Below are 17,357 nucleotides of genomic sequence, written 5' to 3' on the forward strand. Positions count from 1 at the left end.
GGATGGGGGTGCTTAGCAATGCATCGTGAGCCCAGAGAGCTGCACCTGCAGCAGCACACCAGCCACGAGTAACATTAATAAGCAAGTCAGCTGAGGAGCTGAAAGCCAGATGGAGAAACAAAGAATGTTGGTGGAGTGCTTGGGAAATTACCTTTCCCTCATCTTTGTACCCTCACCACCCCACCATCCTCACTTTATTACTTCACAGAGCAAAACCATTCAGAGTAGATAGAGCAAAGCAATGTTAACATGAAGCAAGAGATTGTATTAAATGCTTATCTTGAATGTGGGGCCAATGTGGCATGCTCACAATTCCTACAAAACCTGAAGAATGGTCTCTTAAAAAGACAAGCACAGAGACAATGGCTGGCTCAGCTCCAAGGGAGAAAGCAGAGCTTGTGATTCATTAGTTAAAAACTATATGATGTACTTTGTATTGCTATATTTGTGCTGTTTAGAAATTCTATGGCTTGAGTTCCAGGAGGCCTAGAGAGAGATTCGTGTTCTGGGCAGGAATGTGTTCTCTTTGCCACGTGGTTGATGCAGAGGGCAGACTCATTTCCAGTCAGCAAGCATCTGGTCTGTCCTCTGGTAATAAACTGATTTTATTTATGCATGGATTTCCAACAAAACTCTTCAGTCTTTTGTCTCAAGCAATCTATCCAAATATCCTGGAGTGCCATGAGATGAGCATGATAAGTTGCTTAGTCACTGAGCACACTGCAGAATTTGGGAGGCTGCTCCCTTTTCACTGGAGCACGGGTATAAAAATAACCTTTGCACACATTTTAACACAAAAGAAATTCAGCATTTGGCACTGGGCAAGCAATGTCAGAAAAGGAGCATTTATGTAAACTTCAGTGCTGTTCAGAAATGCTTTTTGAGCTTTATTACTCTTGTGCCTTTTTTTCCCTGTCTGGTGAGTTCCCAAAGATGAGTTGGGGAAAATAATGAAGGAATGAGAAGGTAAAAGGAGACTTGGAAAGCAAAGACCTGAAATGCTGAGGCTTAGTTCTTCATCTGTCTCTTCTGTTTTCTTTGAGGGTTCATTTGGAATGTAGCTAAGAGCCAGGGTACTTGATAGATGGAGATGGGGAATTTTTTCTTTCTTTGTTGCTATGATTTCTAACACCTCCCCCTGCCCCAGCTCATTTCTGGCCCTTAAAGTTATTCCCAGGCTCTCACAGACCTTGCATTTATGGTCCTTCTGTCTGGCCAGGTTATTTTTGGAAGGATGGCAGGAGATCAGAATAAGTTGTTCATTAAACTTTAACACATCTCTAAAATACTCTGAAAGCTTCCTATCGTGTGTTTCAGATGGTGTAATCTCTCTTGGATTCATAGCCAGCTCTTTGAGAAACCTATCAAAATATAGGTTGGGCCTTGCATTATTGATAATGGCATCACCTAGTCCTGGGAAAAGCAAGTAAAGGTGTTGGTAAAAGTATTAAACGCTCTGAATTAAGCAAATATCAGTTCTCATAAAGGAGAGAATTTCAATATTAGCCTTTCAGTATCATTAATAAGATGATATTATTCAGGCTCAGTGAATCTAAGTCCATTCAGGTTTCAACATGACCTGATTTTTGTTGACCGATTGTAGGTGAAATGCTGTGAAGCTAGCTCTTTAGTTTTTAGGATTGCCATTGAAGTGATAAATTGAGCTGGAATACACTGAAACAACTTAATTCCTGTGTTGTCTCTGATGCAAATGCAGCCAATCTGCTGCTTGATGTTGTAAGGTCTTTTCAGTTACTCTGCACAGAAGCTTTTGGATAGCAGCGGTATTTGTTTGCGTTGCACAGAACAGCTCGTTAGAGCGCACTCCAGTCATTGAGCAGGTTCAGACTTGTTCCTATTCTTTGGAAATCTGTGCAAAGCAGAGGTTTCCTTTGTCTCTGATTATGCAGCTGAAAGGAAGGCATTTACACAGCTAGGGATGAATTCAATGGTCAAGAAAACAGCAGCACTATAATATTGGATGGCCGGACAGAAACATAGGGAGGTTTTGTGTGTGAACAGATCTTGATTCTAACCCACATGTTTGTGTGTGTGGATTTGGAGAAATCACATGAAAGAAGTATATAGCTCTCCATGAATCACAGAATGGTTTGGATTGCAAGGGACTGGAGCTGGGCACAGTACTCCACGTGGCGTCTCATGAAAGTGGAGTAGAAGGGCAAAATCTCTGCCTTTGACCTGCTGGCCACACTACTTTTAAGGCAGCCTGGGATCTGGTTGGATTTCTGGGCTACAAGCATACACTGATGACTCATGTTGAGCTGCTCATCAACCAGCACCTCAAAGTCCTTCCCCTCAGGACTGCTCTCTATCTATTCTTGGCCCAGCCTCTATTTGTGCTTGGAAGAGAAGGGGGAGACATTTCAGTTGCATTTCTTCTTTCCAGTCACTTTGGAGAGCTTAGTGAAAACAGAGTGGTGCAGAAGAGCGTGGTGAGGATCTGCAGACTAATGGCCAGGCTGTAAAGATAGTTAGGCAGCAGATTCATCTGGGCCCAGGATTAGACTATTCAAATAATACTATTTACTCTTAGCACTACCTGGATCAATGTAGTATCTAAGCAGCTGTCTTGAAGGGAGTAATAGGACTCTCAGGAAGCTGCGCAACCACTTTAATTTTCACTGGCTTTAATGGTTGAAGGATGAATTAAAGCAAGCACAATAGTAATCCTAAGTTTTCCTTTTGTCTGTCATAGGTTGGCTCAACAAATCCAAAGGACCTGCATGTGAGTAGAGTTATGTTCACTGCTATACTAGGAGAAATGAGTGTGATATGTTATTGGCTAATGTAAGTGGCTGTGAGCTGGGATTCTCATTATTATTTTGTTGTGTTGGATAGGGTGAGATTTATCTCTGTAGCCCACTTCCATTTTTCTCCCTTGTATGTGGGAAAGATGACTGCCCTCTGAGAGAGGGAGATCACCTTCATATGTTTCATTGTGCTTGAAGGGATCCATGTGCCTTCTGTAGCATTTAGCTTCAGATGATCCAGGACAAAACTAGTAGAATAAATATTTAATTAAAGCACAGGGAGAGATGCTGCTTGGCAGCTTTGAGGGGGTGCTAGAAAGGACTGAGAAGATGGGGGAGGGCAAGCTGAGGCAAACCCAGTTTCCTTTAAGAAAGATAAATATCTTGTCACAGAGCATGACTCTGGATGTAACCCATTGATACCTGTGCCTTATATTTCTTGGGCTTGGAAAAGGCTAAAATCTTTCCTGTGTACATGTTTGTGTATGTGCATAACTTTGGGACAGATTGGGAAGCATATTTTGATTGTGTTCTAAATATATCAATGTTGTCTAAATCCTCGTTCAACTGTGGAATTTGATCTGTTTAGACTAAATTTTCCCCTCTCCTTCAAACAAGCAAACAAAAAAATACAGGAGCAGAATCTGAGGGGAATGAATTTGTGATGAGGTATTTAAAGATGTGGGAGAGGATTTTTACCACCTTAGCAAATTTTTCTTGACAGTGTGAGGGATTAGAAGAGATGATTAAATCCTCTGGATCTTGGATTTTTGTCCAATGGCTGAACTTTTTTCCTGGTATGACTGTCACACACATCTCTAATGGATGTTCAATTCTTGGCCACAGTTGCTAGCAGGAAAATAAACTGTTTCAGGAACTAACTCAATAGCTGTCTGGTCCCAACTCCCTTTAGCTTCTTGGGCTAGAATGAGAAAGTGGGGAAACTGGTAGGAGCTTCATGGGAAAGCAGAGGGTGTGCCAAATGGCATGGTTTGCTCTTTAAGAGAAAGTAGTTGTGAATTTCAATCCAGGTTCTGATTCTTCACCATCCTGGTATCCCTTGATGGCTCCTGCCCACTAGGCTGAAGATATGGAATTGACTGCCCTAGTATGGAGCTCCCTTCTATCACTGAGTCCTTCCATGTTTGTGGTGGTGTTTGTTGTTGTTGGCTTTGTTTGTGGTTTTTTTTTTCCCCTTGAGTCCATCATTTGGGAAGAGTTTTGGTTTGTTCCTGGTCTCATGGAAAAAGTCCTCCCAGTAGGACAGAAGAATGTTTTGCTTGCTACCACCTTGTGCCATTTGACAGTTCATTTTCAGTTTGTCTCTTGTATCCTACCCTGGCTACCATTGCAGCTGAGGCATTGTCTTTTTCGGGTATGTTGAAAGTGTTTAATCTCTGCAACCCCTGCCATTGCTTCTTCAGGCCTTAGGTTTAACTGTAGCAGCACAAGCAGTTACCACCTCCTGTTTGTGTTGCCTGTTACTGACTGCAGCAAGGGGTGGCAGAACAGGTAGTAAATCTGCTCTGGAACTGAGGCAAGCTTCAGCCTGGGCTGTTGCTGCAAATACTGCTAGAATAGCTGGTGTGTGGTATGTCAGGCTGTGGACTAGATACATCCTCAGTATGCTTAGATGGATGATAAGTGGAAAACAAGTGCTAGAGCAGGGTGGGTAGCTGCAGACTGTAGAGTCTTCAGCTTTTGTAGCTGAATCTGTTGAGGCCACCCCATGTTGACAAAGACTCTGCTGGGTTTTAGATGAGGACTGCTAAAACCCTGGTAAGAAGCTGTTGGTAGTCAAGAGTGAAGGTAAGGTACTGAAGGCACTTGAACAGTAAACTCAAAAAATGCTTGTGCCTTCATGAGAGTAATTGGGAGCAAGTGACAGAATTATGGCACTGTCTTAAGAGGTTGTACCTGTTTATCTGTGTGCACTGACCTACATGTTAAACTATTTCCCTTTTAATGAACTGAAACCTCTGGGGTGTGTTCATCTCCCTCTGCAAGCAGGAATTCCCCCGAGGCTCTGCTTCTGCAAAGTGTTGTACTGGTGCTGGAGAGCTGGTGAATTGCTTGCTTCCAGTTGTCGTTGAAGGCGTTTGAAGCCACCCCTTAGGTATGGAGCTGCTGAGATGAGTTAAAAGATGTGCTAGGTGGATTGGGCCGGAGGAAGCTTGTTGCTAAATTGTGAATAATAAAAGGAGCTTTTTGGCCCAGCAAGTACAGTGATCCTTTTATTAGGGAAGAGGGAGGGGAACTTTTGGAGTTTCTGCACTAAGACGACTACCTAATCTCTAAAGGCTGTGGGGATGCTTGTTTCCTTGTGGGGATGCTGCTTGTGCACTGGGTGGTGCTGGATAGAGATGCCTCTTGTATTCCTTCCCTGTAGGGCCAGTGTCAGGAATTCAGGGATAAGAGCATTTATCTCCTGGGCATGGTGAGAAGCAGACCCCAAATAACTGAACAGCAGGGTAATAAAAGACTAAATCCTCTGGGTTCACCATTGTAGATTTAGCCAGGTATCTTAATGCAGTGGGGAAAACCCTTCATATTTGAGAGCAGAAAGAAACACTGCTGCTGCTTCTGAGGTATATCTTTTACCCTGTCAGTAAAGGGAGAAGCACATCTGATTTCAAAAACATTGTGTTGATGTAGAGTGAGATAAGCATCTCTGGTGGATGTTGTCTTGAGTCCAACCCTCAGACAAAGAAGAAATGTGGTAGGCCTGACACATACAAAGTCATAATTAGGAAGATAGAGGCTGCTGCTGGTTTTCTGCCTTGAAGGAACATCATCTATGTCCCGAGGAAAGCCCCACATAGTGTATAGCAAGCATACAGACATGTGCTTAGGCACCCTTGAAACTATGCACCAGAGAGCATAACACTGTTTTGTGATCTCAAAAAGTTTGTTTAGGCAGCTTTGCATTTTCTTCTACTTGTCTCTAGCAGATATGTCAGCTGCTGAGACAGTGGGAGCGGTTTTTCTGATTTAGGGGGAACTGAAATATTTTGAGGGAAATGGAGTTATCTGGAGAGATTTCAGGCACAGAAAAGGACTAGAAGCAAATGGAGATTGCTGGAAAGGTGGTAGAAGAGATGGAATGTGAGTGAGGATCATGGGAGAACAAGATACTAGGAATGTGTGGGTGAAGTGGAGCGGTAGGAAGAAGTTCTTCACGGAAAGAGTGATTGGACATTGGAATGGGCTGCTCAGAGAGGTGGTGAAGTCACCATCAATGGAGGTCTTTAGGAAGAGACTGGATAGGGAGCTTGGTGCTGTGGTTTAGTTGATTAAATAGTGTTGGGTGATAGGTTGGACGATAGGTTGGACTTGATGATCTCAAAGGTCTCTTCCAATCTAGTTTATTCTATTCTGGTAGTGTAGCAAAAGAGTGGTGACAGTGTCCGTAGGTGGTGTTGTGTGACAGTTTCAGGCTATGCCTTTAAAAAACTAGCTTTAGATTTTGGAGCAGGAGAGTGAAGAAGTACAAAGAAATCCACAGTTGGGTGTAAAAAGGAAAACGAGAGATTATTCTAGATGAATTTCATTGGTCAGATGTGTGGGATGTATTCTAACAATCTCTCATTCCGCTTCTTTCCGTTCTCTTTCTTCTGACTGCTGGCATGCTGCTTTGCTGGGAGACCCTTATCAGCTAACTTTGAGATACTAACTTTCTTTGGGTGCTTGATTGCATGGTTTAGTTGATTAGGTGGTGTTGGATGATAGGTTGGACGCAACAATCTTGAAGGTCTCTTCCAACCGGGTTTATTCTGTTCTAACAACCACTTGAGCTAACTGAACACTCTCTCTAACATCTCTTTTTTTCTTCTAATTAAACAGAGGAAAAGGGGAAGGGAGGTTAGGGGGGAGAAGCAGGGCAGTTTTCCCCCTGGCGAGGGGGATTTCCATGCTGCTTTCTCTTTGTAAATACCTATATAATTTTGTAAATGCTGGAGACTTGTACATATTCATTGCATGCCATTGCAGAGTGTAGGTTTGCTTGTGAATACAGCTTCCATTTGCTTCCCCAGATGAGTTTAGCTGAGTTTTTGTTAATGTGGGTGGGTGAAACCATCATAAGTTGTGAAAAAGATCCTGATGGTTAAAATAGCCAGCTAGTGAATGGCTTGGTTAAGTAAGCCCTGAAAGAAGGGAGTGTTTCAGTTATGTAAGCAGATCAGAATGGTTGAGACTAGTATGGCCTTGGGAGGGAAGACTCTTGTAGAAATCTGTTTATTTTTTTTAATGGTTAGGCCTTGATGTAGGGTATGCCTTCACAACGTTGGGCTTTTGAGGCTTCTCTCTATGCAACAGGACTGACTCATGAGACATTGGCAGACGGCTCCAGAACTTGAGGGTTACAAAGTGTGTGCCCTTCAGGGACTGCAGCTTCAAGGTAGGAATCTCCTCAAGGCAGGAGCAGAGCAGGGTGAAGATGCCAGTTGCTGGAACACCGGTTGTGTCTGCCTACAGGTGCTGTATCATCAGGCCTGGGGATCTGGGAAGGGAGAGAGAGCCAAAGACCATAGAGCAGCTGTTCATGTAACAAGAAACAGCAATTTGAAGTGAAAGTTGCTGCCATGTGTAGAGAAATACCCATGACTGCCAGAAAATCCTGCTGTTCTGTGTGTTCAGATTTATGGTAAAAAGCTGATTTGTTCTCCTCCTCCATCCCGTATTTGTTTTGGCTGCTCCAGCCACTGTAGAGGAGCCCTTCCTGTAAACAAGATGATAAACCTATTAAAGCTGCTAGGTGCTGGATCCCTGTCAACACCCACCTACCACTCTGTGCTGATGGTGATGCTTTCCAGGTGGGGTCTGTGTCTCACTACACGTGTGGAATGAAGATAGCAGAGTATCTGGGGGCTTCAGGTGCTGCCTCTCTTCTGGACCACTGGCATCTGGGAGGTTTATCTTCAGAAGTCCTACCTGATGCTGCAGGGTTCTTGAGCTAGCCTTTGGACCTTCCCACTTTATCTTTTTATTTGTATTTACTTATCAAATACTTAAAAGTTGTATTTGACAGTTTATGCTTTGATGTCTGTTTCCTCCATGTGTTTACTAAGCTAGACTCCATTTTTGGAGTAGTTGGTGGAGATGTACAGCACTGGGAGCACTGAGTTCTCTAATGGTACAGGATCCTTGCTCAGTTTTGTGTCACTGAAGCAGTATTGGAAAATAGCAAGTTTAGTCTGAGGCAGTGCACTTCTGCTGAGTAGAGGAGGAGGTGTGTTTAATAGTGGCCAGATCATTGTCTGCAGGTGTAAGGCAAGCACACTTCAAGTGCAGCCCCTGTGAGAAGTTCTGCCTTCTCTTAGCACCTTGGAGAACTGACTGCCTCTTGACATTTGCTTCCAGCTGTGGAGACTCCTCAGGGCTGGATCACCTATTCAGGGGACTGGGGTTTAATGAACTTTTTTTTTCCCTTGGTTATGTTTAGTTCTTCTTTAACCAGCTCCTCCCAGTCATGAACTGATCCCTTGCTGGAGTTCAGTCTTTGAGTGAGCAGTGGCATAGGGAAAGGGGGACCTTGCAGACTGACATTGGGTACATGCTTTTAGACAGGACTGCTTTTAGCAGTCCTGAGAGAGGCTGGTGGAAGCTGCTAATTAGGGGTGTTGTGAGGAGATTCATTCTCTGACTATAGACTTCACCATTTTACTGCATATGTCTGGCCACCTGCCACTTGTCTGAGGCAGGTCAGGAGTATTCCATGCTTGGCTATGTTAGGTGCCATGGAGGGATTTGAGAGGATAAAAATGAATGTCTGTTCCGCATCCTCTCGACAGCAGGGGAAGATCTATCACTAAGTCTGTTTCCATCCACTGATCTCCTAACTTCATTAGTCACGTAAAGTGGAGGGGTTTTTGGTTGTGAAATTGGTTAGTTCATATCAATGGTGGATGCCTGCAGAACTGAAGCTTTTGTGGTTATCATTTTAAAATCATTTGGATTTCTGACTGTTATCAGAAGCAATGAATACTGAACACTAAACAAAACTAGAAAGCTCTCTGGTAACCACCTGTCAGTCATAACCTATTGCACTGTGGCATGGTGAAACTTGAGGTGCCCATTCTGGGCTCTGATCTCCCCTCAGCCGCTGGTTCCGGTAAGAAAGTTAACTGCTCTGCATCCCTTTGGAGTAGCTTTCTCTGTTGGAGGGATTCTTCCCCAAGGCTGAGCTGACTCCTGGGGTTTTGAGGATGTATTCATATTGGTTTGGTTTCTTTGAGCTGCGCTTTCCTATACCAATATCTGTTGTGCCCAGTTTAAAGAGGAGCTGTAACAATGTTCACTGTTGTGCGATTGTTTAGCAGTAGCAAGAGGGCAGTTAGGGACTTCTTGCTTTGCTTGTTTTCAAGTCTCCCCCAAGCCCATCCTCGTGTGCGCCTTGGGAGGGCACAAGGCCGCAGTGTACAGCCTCTGTGCCCGGGGCCCCCGCCTCGCACGCATGAATTCGTCAGCTTGATCTTTCCACCCCTGCTCCTCGGGAGGGTCGGATGGCAGCTGCAGCTCCTGTCAAGCATGATGCCGGGCAGGGAGCTTCGGGGAGGAGAGTTACAAAAGGGCCAGCTTAAATCATCTGTGTAAGGGCACAGTGAAGGCTCTGTCACCCAGACCCCGCCGCTTGTCTTCTGGTGCTATGGTTGTAATGACATTAGCATTTCAAAAAGGGGATTACCACAGCCCCCAGGTTCTGAGGGGAGGATATTATTTTCTGTTACTTGAAAAGCTGCTTTCTGACTCTGCTAGTTATTATTTTTTTTTATGTGGATACTGAAGGGTTGTTGAGGTGGCCACACCGCGTTAAAGTGGGTTGTTGCTGTTGTGAGGAAACTAGTTGCCCATTGGCCTAAACGTGGGCTGGTAGATGTAAAATTATTGCTGATAGCAGTCTTGTTTTGCTGATTTGGAGTGACTGAATTTCCTAATGGAAAATGTAAATTAAAGAATCTGGGTTGAATAGAATAGAATTAACCAGGTTGGAAGAGGCCTTTGAGATCGAGTCCAACCTATCATCCAACACCATCTAATCAACTAAACCATGGCACCAAGCACCCCATCCAGTCTCTTCCTAAACACTTCCAGTGATAGTGACTCCACCACCTCCCTGGGCAGCCCATTCAAATGGCCAATCACTCTTTCTATGAAGAACTTCTTCCTAACATCTAGCCTAAACCTCCCCTGGTGCAGCTTGAGACTGTGTCCTCTTGTTCTGGTGCTGGCTGCCTGGGAGAAGAGACCAACCCCCACCTGGCTACAACTTCCCTTCAGATAGTTGTAGACAGCAAGAAGGTCTCCCCTGAGTCTCTTCTCCAGGCTAAACAACCCCAGCTCCCTCAGCCTCTCCTCACAGGGCTTGTGCTCCAAACCCCTCCCCAGCTATGTTGTCCTCCTCTGGACATGTTCCAGCAAGTCAACATCTTTCCTAAACTGAGGGGCCCAGAACTGTATGAAGTTGTGCTTGCAGGAAGAAGTTCAGGTAATGATACTGGGTTGTCTTGTGTATTTTAGCAAAAGGAATTGGGCAGCACATGCATCCTGTTCTTTGTCTGCCTTTCACACCTATTGTGGTACTAGAACCTACTTTCTGTGCCCAGGCACAGGGTTTCAGGGCACTTCCTTGAGAAAATGACTGTTTACATTAGGTCTTGTTTAAAACTAGTAATTCCTCTGGGGAAACTTAACTCCTGAGTCTTGCAACTTGTGGATCAATATTCAGTTGTTCTTTTTTCACTAAGTTTAACCTGGTTTAGTGGAAATTGTTCCTCCTCATGGCAGGGGCTTGGAACTAAATAATCTTTAAAATCTGTCCCTTCCAACCCAAACCATTCTGTGATTCCGTGTTGACTTTCCCTTTCTGGTAATGCTTCTGTTGGAAACTTTCATTGAGACCCTACATACACTGGGCTAGGAGAAAATCCCAACAGTTGCTGTCTCCTTTCCATTTCTACGAGAAAGCCAAGCCAGGCATGTTGGTTGTCTGGTCCCTGAGGCAAGAGAAGGGGAATTGTCTTGTTTGCTACCAGAGAGAGTCAACAGGGTTTAACTATGTATGGGCCCTAAAATTGGTAGCTGTCCCACAGTATTTGACTGAGAGCTACTTGGCTTGACTATATCAGCATGATTAGAAGCCATGTAAGCAGTAACTGCTGAATGTTGCCTGGAACTTTGTCCTGAGCAGTGGTAGTGCTATGTATATTGGACTGTTGAATAAGAATAGAAAGGCGTATTTTGAAGAGATGTTTTTATATGTGTAGGTTGAAGTGTTCATAAGGACTTTTTGCTCATAAGGACTACCCTTGTATGTTCACACAGGAGACAGTTCACCAAGCATTTAGCAAAGCAGTGCTGGCTGGAGTCACAGTTGTTCCTTGGATGTGGGTGCTGCTTGGAGCATACCAGGAATCAGGCCTTCTCTGAGTCACAGCTCCTGCACTGGGACAGAGACTGGCTGAAAGAACTGTGTAGCTCTTCCTCAGAGAGATGGCAAGCCTAGGCCATAGCTAAACTGTACATCAGGGCACCAAGCAGGAACAGAAGTAGTTTCATCTGTAAACATGGTTCATGATACTTCCTCATGTGAGGAGCAGCTGAGAGAGCTGGGGTTATTCAGCTTGGAGAAAAGGAGGCTGAGGAGAGACCTTCCTGTTCTCTACAAGAGGAGAGGAAGTTGGAGCAAGGAGGGGGGACAGCTTTTTCTCCCTGTTGGCAAGTGACAGGACTAGAAGAAATGGAAGCATGCTGTGCCAAGGGAGGTTTAGGCTGGATACTAAGAAACATTTCTTTACTGAAAGGGTTACCAAACATTGGAATAGTCTGCACAGGGCAGTGGTGCAGTCACCATGCCTGGAGGTATTTAAACAGTGTGTGGACCTGGTGCTTAGGGACATGGTTTAGTGGTGACCTTGCGGCGCAGGGCCAGAGGTTGGACTAGACGATCTTGAAGGTGTCTTCCAACCAAAGATATTCTGTGATTTGGTATGCTGAGGGAGGCTTTTAACTTCTCCACAGGAAAACAGGAACTGTGAAAGGCCTTCCAGCAGTGTGGTGGCTGCTGATAAGGTGTGTGTGCCAATTCAGCATACTTCTAACTCCACCAGTTTCCAGACCTGCTCTAATCCTCTTATTTTTGTAGAGCGCACAGCTGTCTATAACCTTCAGTAAGGATGGGGTGCATTAAACATTGGGTACTCTGGAGCTTTTGGGTGCCCAGTGCCTCGGGTGAGCTGGACAGAAGGCACAGGGTGGCAGAGCTGCAAGCTGCTATGGTCATTGTTCTTGTCCTCTCCTTTTTCTGTTCCTGCAAACGTGCCAGCAGACACAGCTATGCAAATCTGCCAGCTGGCTTCTTGGGAAATTAGTCACTGAGACACTCTGCAACCACCTCTAGTTGGACAGGCTTTTGAATTGCAGTTAAACTTAGCTGCTGTGCATCCTTGACTGCTTTTTGTGATGTGTGAACTTCTGCATCCTCTCTTTAAAACTCCTTTTCTGGAAGTGACAGTAGAAATGAAATATTTAGTGTTATAGCAGAAGCAGGCTGGAGAAGAGGTAAAACTGTAAATCTGAATGCTGTGAACCAAAAAACTATGACCTAAAGAACGCAGGAAACAATAAACAGCCTGGTTTCTGATGGCTGATGTAATTTTAGGTGCTGGGGTGAGTGGAACCCTCTGTCTTTGCTTCCAATTTCAAGGCAATTACCGGTTTTAGGCTTGCAAGAGAAAGATAAGGACAGCAAAAACTAGAATGAGTAAGTGGTGGTTATAATACTTAGTGGGATAAGAGCATTAATAATTATTATGGAACAGGAGGAGGGGAGAGAGCATGAAGTAGCAGCTATATTTCCCTTGCTCCCTGTTTGGAATAATGAATTTAATTACTTGGAAATAGCTAGTAGCAAACTTGTGGCTTTTTGAAATGTACTTTTAAGAAGACTACACATTTTATCAGAAAAAGATGCAATTCAGTAAAAATAATGGAGGACCTGAGAACTTCATTTCTATATCCCCTGCTGCAAGTGCTTTGTATATGTAGAATTTAGAGAGCTGAATTAATGTACCTCTGCTGTACTGGAAGGGCAGAAACCAGAGCAAGGAGATGCAATTTGAAATGCAGAGAAGCAAGCAAGATACTGGCTTTCAAATAGATCCTTATAATAAAGCTGTTCGTTCTTTTGTTTCTGTCAGCATGAAATAGAGACAAATATGGAGAGGAAATGGCTGAGCAGATTAATGGGGTTCTGTGTAACTAGCAGCAAGAGTGCATGAGGTGGGAGAAAGGAGATAGGGCAGAATGCCAGAAAAGGATCTTTATGTAATAAAGCTCGTGTCAGAAATTGCTGCCTTCTGGATGGTACAGTCTGGTTGCAGTAGCACCTGGAAATCCACAAAGATAAACTGAAGCTAGCTTTCCCCAAAGACTACTTGATGAGCAAGCAGAGTGAGGCAGCATTTGGAAGAAGGTGTGAATTAATTTCTTTAATTTGCAGTGGTGGCAGCCCAGTCTGAGGTGTTTCAGGACGGCAGGATAGAGCCATTTTCATTTCTTCCTGGTGGTGTAAACCCCTGGACAAGACAAATTATCTGTATGGCAAATCTACTCGCAGTACAAGAGAGCTTCATATTTCTGTCTTTCCCACTTCTGATGAGAACAGATGTTGCTTGAGCTGTGTAGGCCCTGAATACAGATGCAGGGGAGCTTAAATTCTCTCACTGCAGTTCGCCCTGGAAAGATATTTCTGAGTTCCCAGTTGGCCCAGCAGCGATTGTCACCGTTAGCATGAGACCCAGTGTGAGGGCTTCTCAGGGCAGGATTTATGGGAAAATATGCTGAATAAAGCAGGTTTATAGAGCAATGAGGGCAGTTCCTTCTGGTTTTTTTATTGACCCTTTTAAGTTGTCAAGAAGACTGTTTAGAAGAGAGTAGAATTAACCAGGTTGGAAGAGACTTCTGAGATCATTGAGTCCAACCTATCATCCAACACCATCTAATCAACTAAACCATGGCACCAAGCACCCCATCCAGTCTCTTCCTAAACACCTCCAGTGATGGTGACTCCACCGCCTCCCTGGGCAGCCCATTCCAATGGCCAATCACTCTTTCTGTGATGAACTTCTTCGTAACATCCAGCCAAAACCTCCCCTGGTGCAGCTTGAGACTGTGTCCTCTAAAAGTAACTTGCCATGTTTTCAGTCAGTCTCATCAGATACTCAACCCTGGAACAAGTATTTCCCTTGACTGCAGCCTGTACAGATTCTGTAGGACAAAAGTAGCCAACTGTTCTTGTCCTAGGTGCACCCCATGCAAAACCAGTCTTCCTGTGGGCTACTACAGCCTTGGACATTTCCTTAACCACAGCATAGTTCTGTCTGTGAAGGTATTTTGCACTTGGAGACATGAACTAACTTCAGCCTGGTAGGTTGTAACTGCTCAAGAGGACTTCCATATTATGTTCCCGTTGCCACGAATCTTGTTTGTGAATATTTGTAATCATTTTTGCTGAGGAGTGAGGGATCCCTTAATAATGCCCTGATTTTGTACATGCAGTTGTATGACCTCCTCTCAGAATGGAGCACTATGGAAAAACTGATTCTTCTGTAAGCTTTTTGTGGAGTCTAGACTGAAAAATCTGTTGCTAGTAAATGGGATTAGAAGTTTCCAAGCAGTGAGCTTCAGAGCATACAATAAAATCCACATATTCCTGGCTGCCACATGATGACAGCTTCTTACTTTCAAACTGCTTTAGTTGTGTTAAAATGGAGCTTTAAATGTGTTTTGCTTTCCAGTGCATGCAGTTTCTGTGACTGGCAGAGCTCTGGGCCCTGAGTAGGAAGGTACAATCACAAACTGCCTCTTACAGGGGAGTACTCTTGTTGAAGCATTCTTGCACACTGAAATGACCCTCATTGCTTATGAGGAGTTTAAGAGGAGCAGGAGAGTTTAGGGAGCAGGGTGGCTCAGCTTGGTAGTGCATCAGACCCTTAATGGGAAGGTCGTGAGTTCAAGCCTGCAGTGGGCAGTAGTGTCTTCCCTACTCTAGTCATGAGGTCTGTGGTGACAGGTTGGACTTGATGATCTTTGAGGTCTCTTCCAACCTTAGGAATACTGAATACTGAATAGGAAGGGGTAACTTCAAAAAGGAAAGTTACTGAGAGGAAAACACAGGTGCAGGTTAGTAGTTTGCTCTTCCCTGTGATGTTCCCTCAGAAGGGACACTATGCCTGGCAGTGTGGCTGTTGCAGGGTGGAGTGAGATCAGTGTCACACAGTATCACAAAAGTTGGAAGAGACCTCAAAGATCGAGTCCAACCTGTCACCACAGACCTCATGACTAGACCATGGCACCAAGTGCCACATCCAATCCCCTCTTGAACACCTCCACGGATGGTGACTCCACCACCTCCCTGGGCAGCCCAGTCCAATGATGAACGACTCTCTCAGTGAAGAACTTTCTCCTCACCTCGAGCCTAAACTTCCCCTGGTGCAGCTTGAGACTGTGTCCCCTTGTTCTGGTCCTTCCAGAGCAGCAGAAGAGATACTGAAACTTGATTTCTGTTTGCCTTCTGAGTTAAAGAGTAAATGTCAACTGTCTGATTGTCTCATCCGTGCTTGAGCATAAGAGTGACAGTGACAGCTTTGATGTGCAATAACTAGGTTGTGTTTTCACGTGATTTGCTTCCATGGCTTTAAGTCCTGATTCTTTTGGGGGGCAGGGTTGTTAAAAGAGATAATGGCATTTAATACAAGACAGGCACTTTCACACACATTATCAACGATGCCATACCAACTGGGAAGAAAGATGGGGAGAAGAAAGTCAAGCGTGATCCAGGTCATTTATCCCAGTGCTTGGAAGGCCTTTGGCTTTTTAGTCCTCAGGCAAGATGCAACTGAAAAAAAGAGAGAATGGAGAAGAGCAGCAGGTCTGGTTTTGGAGGAGCCCTGTGGTTTTCCAAGCATTAAAATTCTGTTTCTACTTTTTGGGAAGTCACCTTTACTTCTGGTGAGAGTGGGTGGAGTGTAATGGTGTTTGGCCATGAAATGGCCTTTTGCACAATTGCAGCATCAGAGCTGAGAACCTATTTTAAGGTTTGTTGCTGGGTAGCCCTTTGGGAGAATGAAAATGTTTCTTGGTAGTGCTAGGTCTTGAACACATGTATTTAAGAACCAGTGACTTCAGAATTCCTGGCTGATTGATGTATGTCAAGACCTGATCTATAGAGTTTGCAGAGGGCTTTTTGTACCTTGATTCTAACATAAGACTTTTTTTTGGTGAGGTTTTAGGAGGCTCTTGTGTGTGTGCACAGAGGGAATGTGGTGTTAGCTGGAAGATGAGTGGTCATAATCCTATTGAGTGCTCTGACCAGAGAGCAATAATTTGGGAGGAGGGGACACAAACTCTGTTTAATTTGAATTGCTCAGTATTTCAGTACAGATGGGGCATACAGAATATTATGAGGAAGTTTGGGAAGCAGATATTTTTAATGCTTCTCTTTTCTTTCTTGAATTTAATCTACATTCTACCAAGTCTGAGCTGTTTCCTGGGAGTATTGTCCTCTGCTTGCTGTCAACTGCCAGAATATAGCTGTTCTGGTGTGGTTAAAGTAGGCTTTTTAGCAAAGTGAATAGAAAAAGCAGGAGTGCACAAGGGGCAGCATAAAGGATGGCACTGCAGGCTGTCTGACATGATCACCACTGTGAAACTGAATGCCAACAGCCTTGGGCAGTCTTTGACTGTAATTATGTTGGCAATGGGAAGAAAGTTCTGACAGTGCCTGTCCTTGATGGGATATATGTGGTGAGAAGGAATAACTCCCATGAGCTGTGCAAATTGTAGGGGTGTGGAGGAGATAGGAATAAAGGAAAATTGCCGTGAGTCTGCAAGAAGAGGCTGTGGAATTGCTATACCACCTCTTGTCCTGGTAGCTCCCTGATGCCTGCTGAACAGGGCACTGCAGTGCCTGTTGCCTTACTACTAGGACTGGGCTTTCTGTTATTTTCTTCCCTTAAAAAAGCCCTCATAATCCCACTTTTCCCAATCATGTGGAGGAGATGGGGGAACAAATGAACAAAACCAGGAAGGCTCTGCCAAAGGAGCTTTTGTTTCTGTCTTTTAGTATCAGAATGGCTTTTTGATACCTGCTGTTCATCCACAGGCTTCCTGGATGGTATGTATTCAAGATACCATCTTCCTAGCAAGCTTGACATAAGTGATCAAGTTTGAGTTTGGAGCACTCCACTTGCTGTTTGTTACTCCCCCTGTAATGCTTATTCTTCCTGATCAAGTGCATGTGCTGTTCTCTGAAATTCTGTGTTGGTGTATGAGATCAGTTACAGAACAATAACTGATAGGTTTAGCAAACAGATTGTTGGTTTTTTTTTTTTATCTGGAACTCTATTTTACAGTTTGGATGCTAATTTATCTTCAACATAATCTCTGTCCTGCTGGTTCTTCCCACTAGTTCTCAGGCATAAGGCACCCATATCTGTTATTGACGTGTTCTCAAGGAGTCTGCATACACAGTTGTGAGTTCCCAAGTATGTCTCTTGGTGGGGGGGAGGCAGCATTTCTGCTATTTTT

General features: G+C 44.2%; 1 protein-coding gene across 5 annotated transcripts in view; it reads left to right on the top strand.

Moving 5' to 3' along the window:
• The window catches only part of SUSD6 (sushi domain containing 6), a 106,373-nt gene that overhangs the window by 54,964 nt on the left and 34,052 nt on the right, over positions 1-17,357 (top strand). For 4 of the 5 annotated variants that reach the window (XM_068162103.1, XM_068162106.1, XM_068162102.1 and 1 more), the window contains one exon: positions 2,717-2,746. The exons of the other annotated variant lie outside the window; for it this stretch is intronic. In XM_068162103.1, coding sequence (XP_068018204.1) covers positions 2,717-2,746 — 30 coding nt within the window. The remainder of the gene's footprint in view (positions 1-2,716; positions 2,747-17,357) is intronic. 5 annotated transcript variants of the gene reach the window in all.

The sequence above is a fragment of the Melanerpes formicivorus genome, unplaced genomic scaffold, assembly GCF_026170545.1.
Source record: "Melanerpes formicivorus ecotype bairdi unplaced genomic scaffold, bMelFor1.0.p_v2 SCAF_62, whole genome shotgun sequence".
Taxonomy (NCBI): domain Eukaryota; kingdom Metazoa; phylum Chordata; class Aves; order Piciformes; family Picidae; genus Melanerpes; species Melanerpes formicivorus.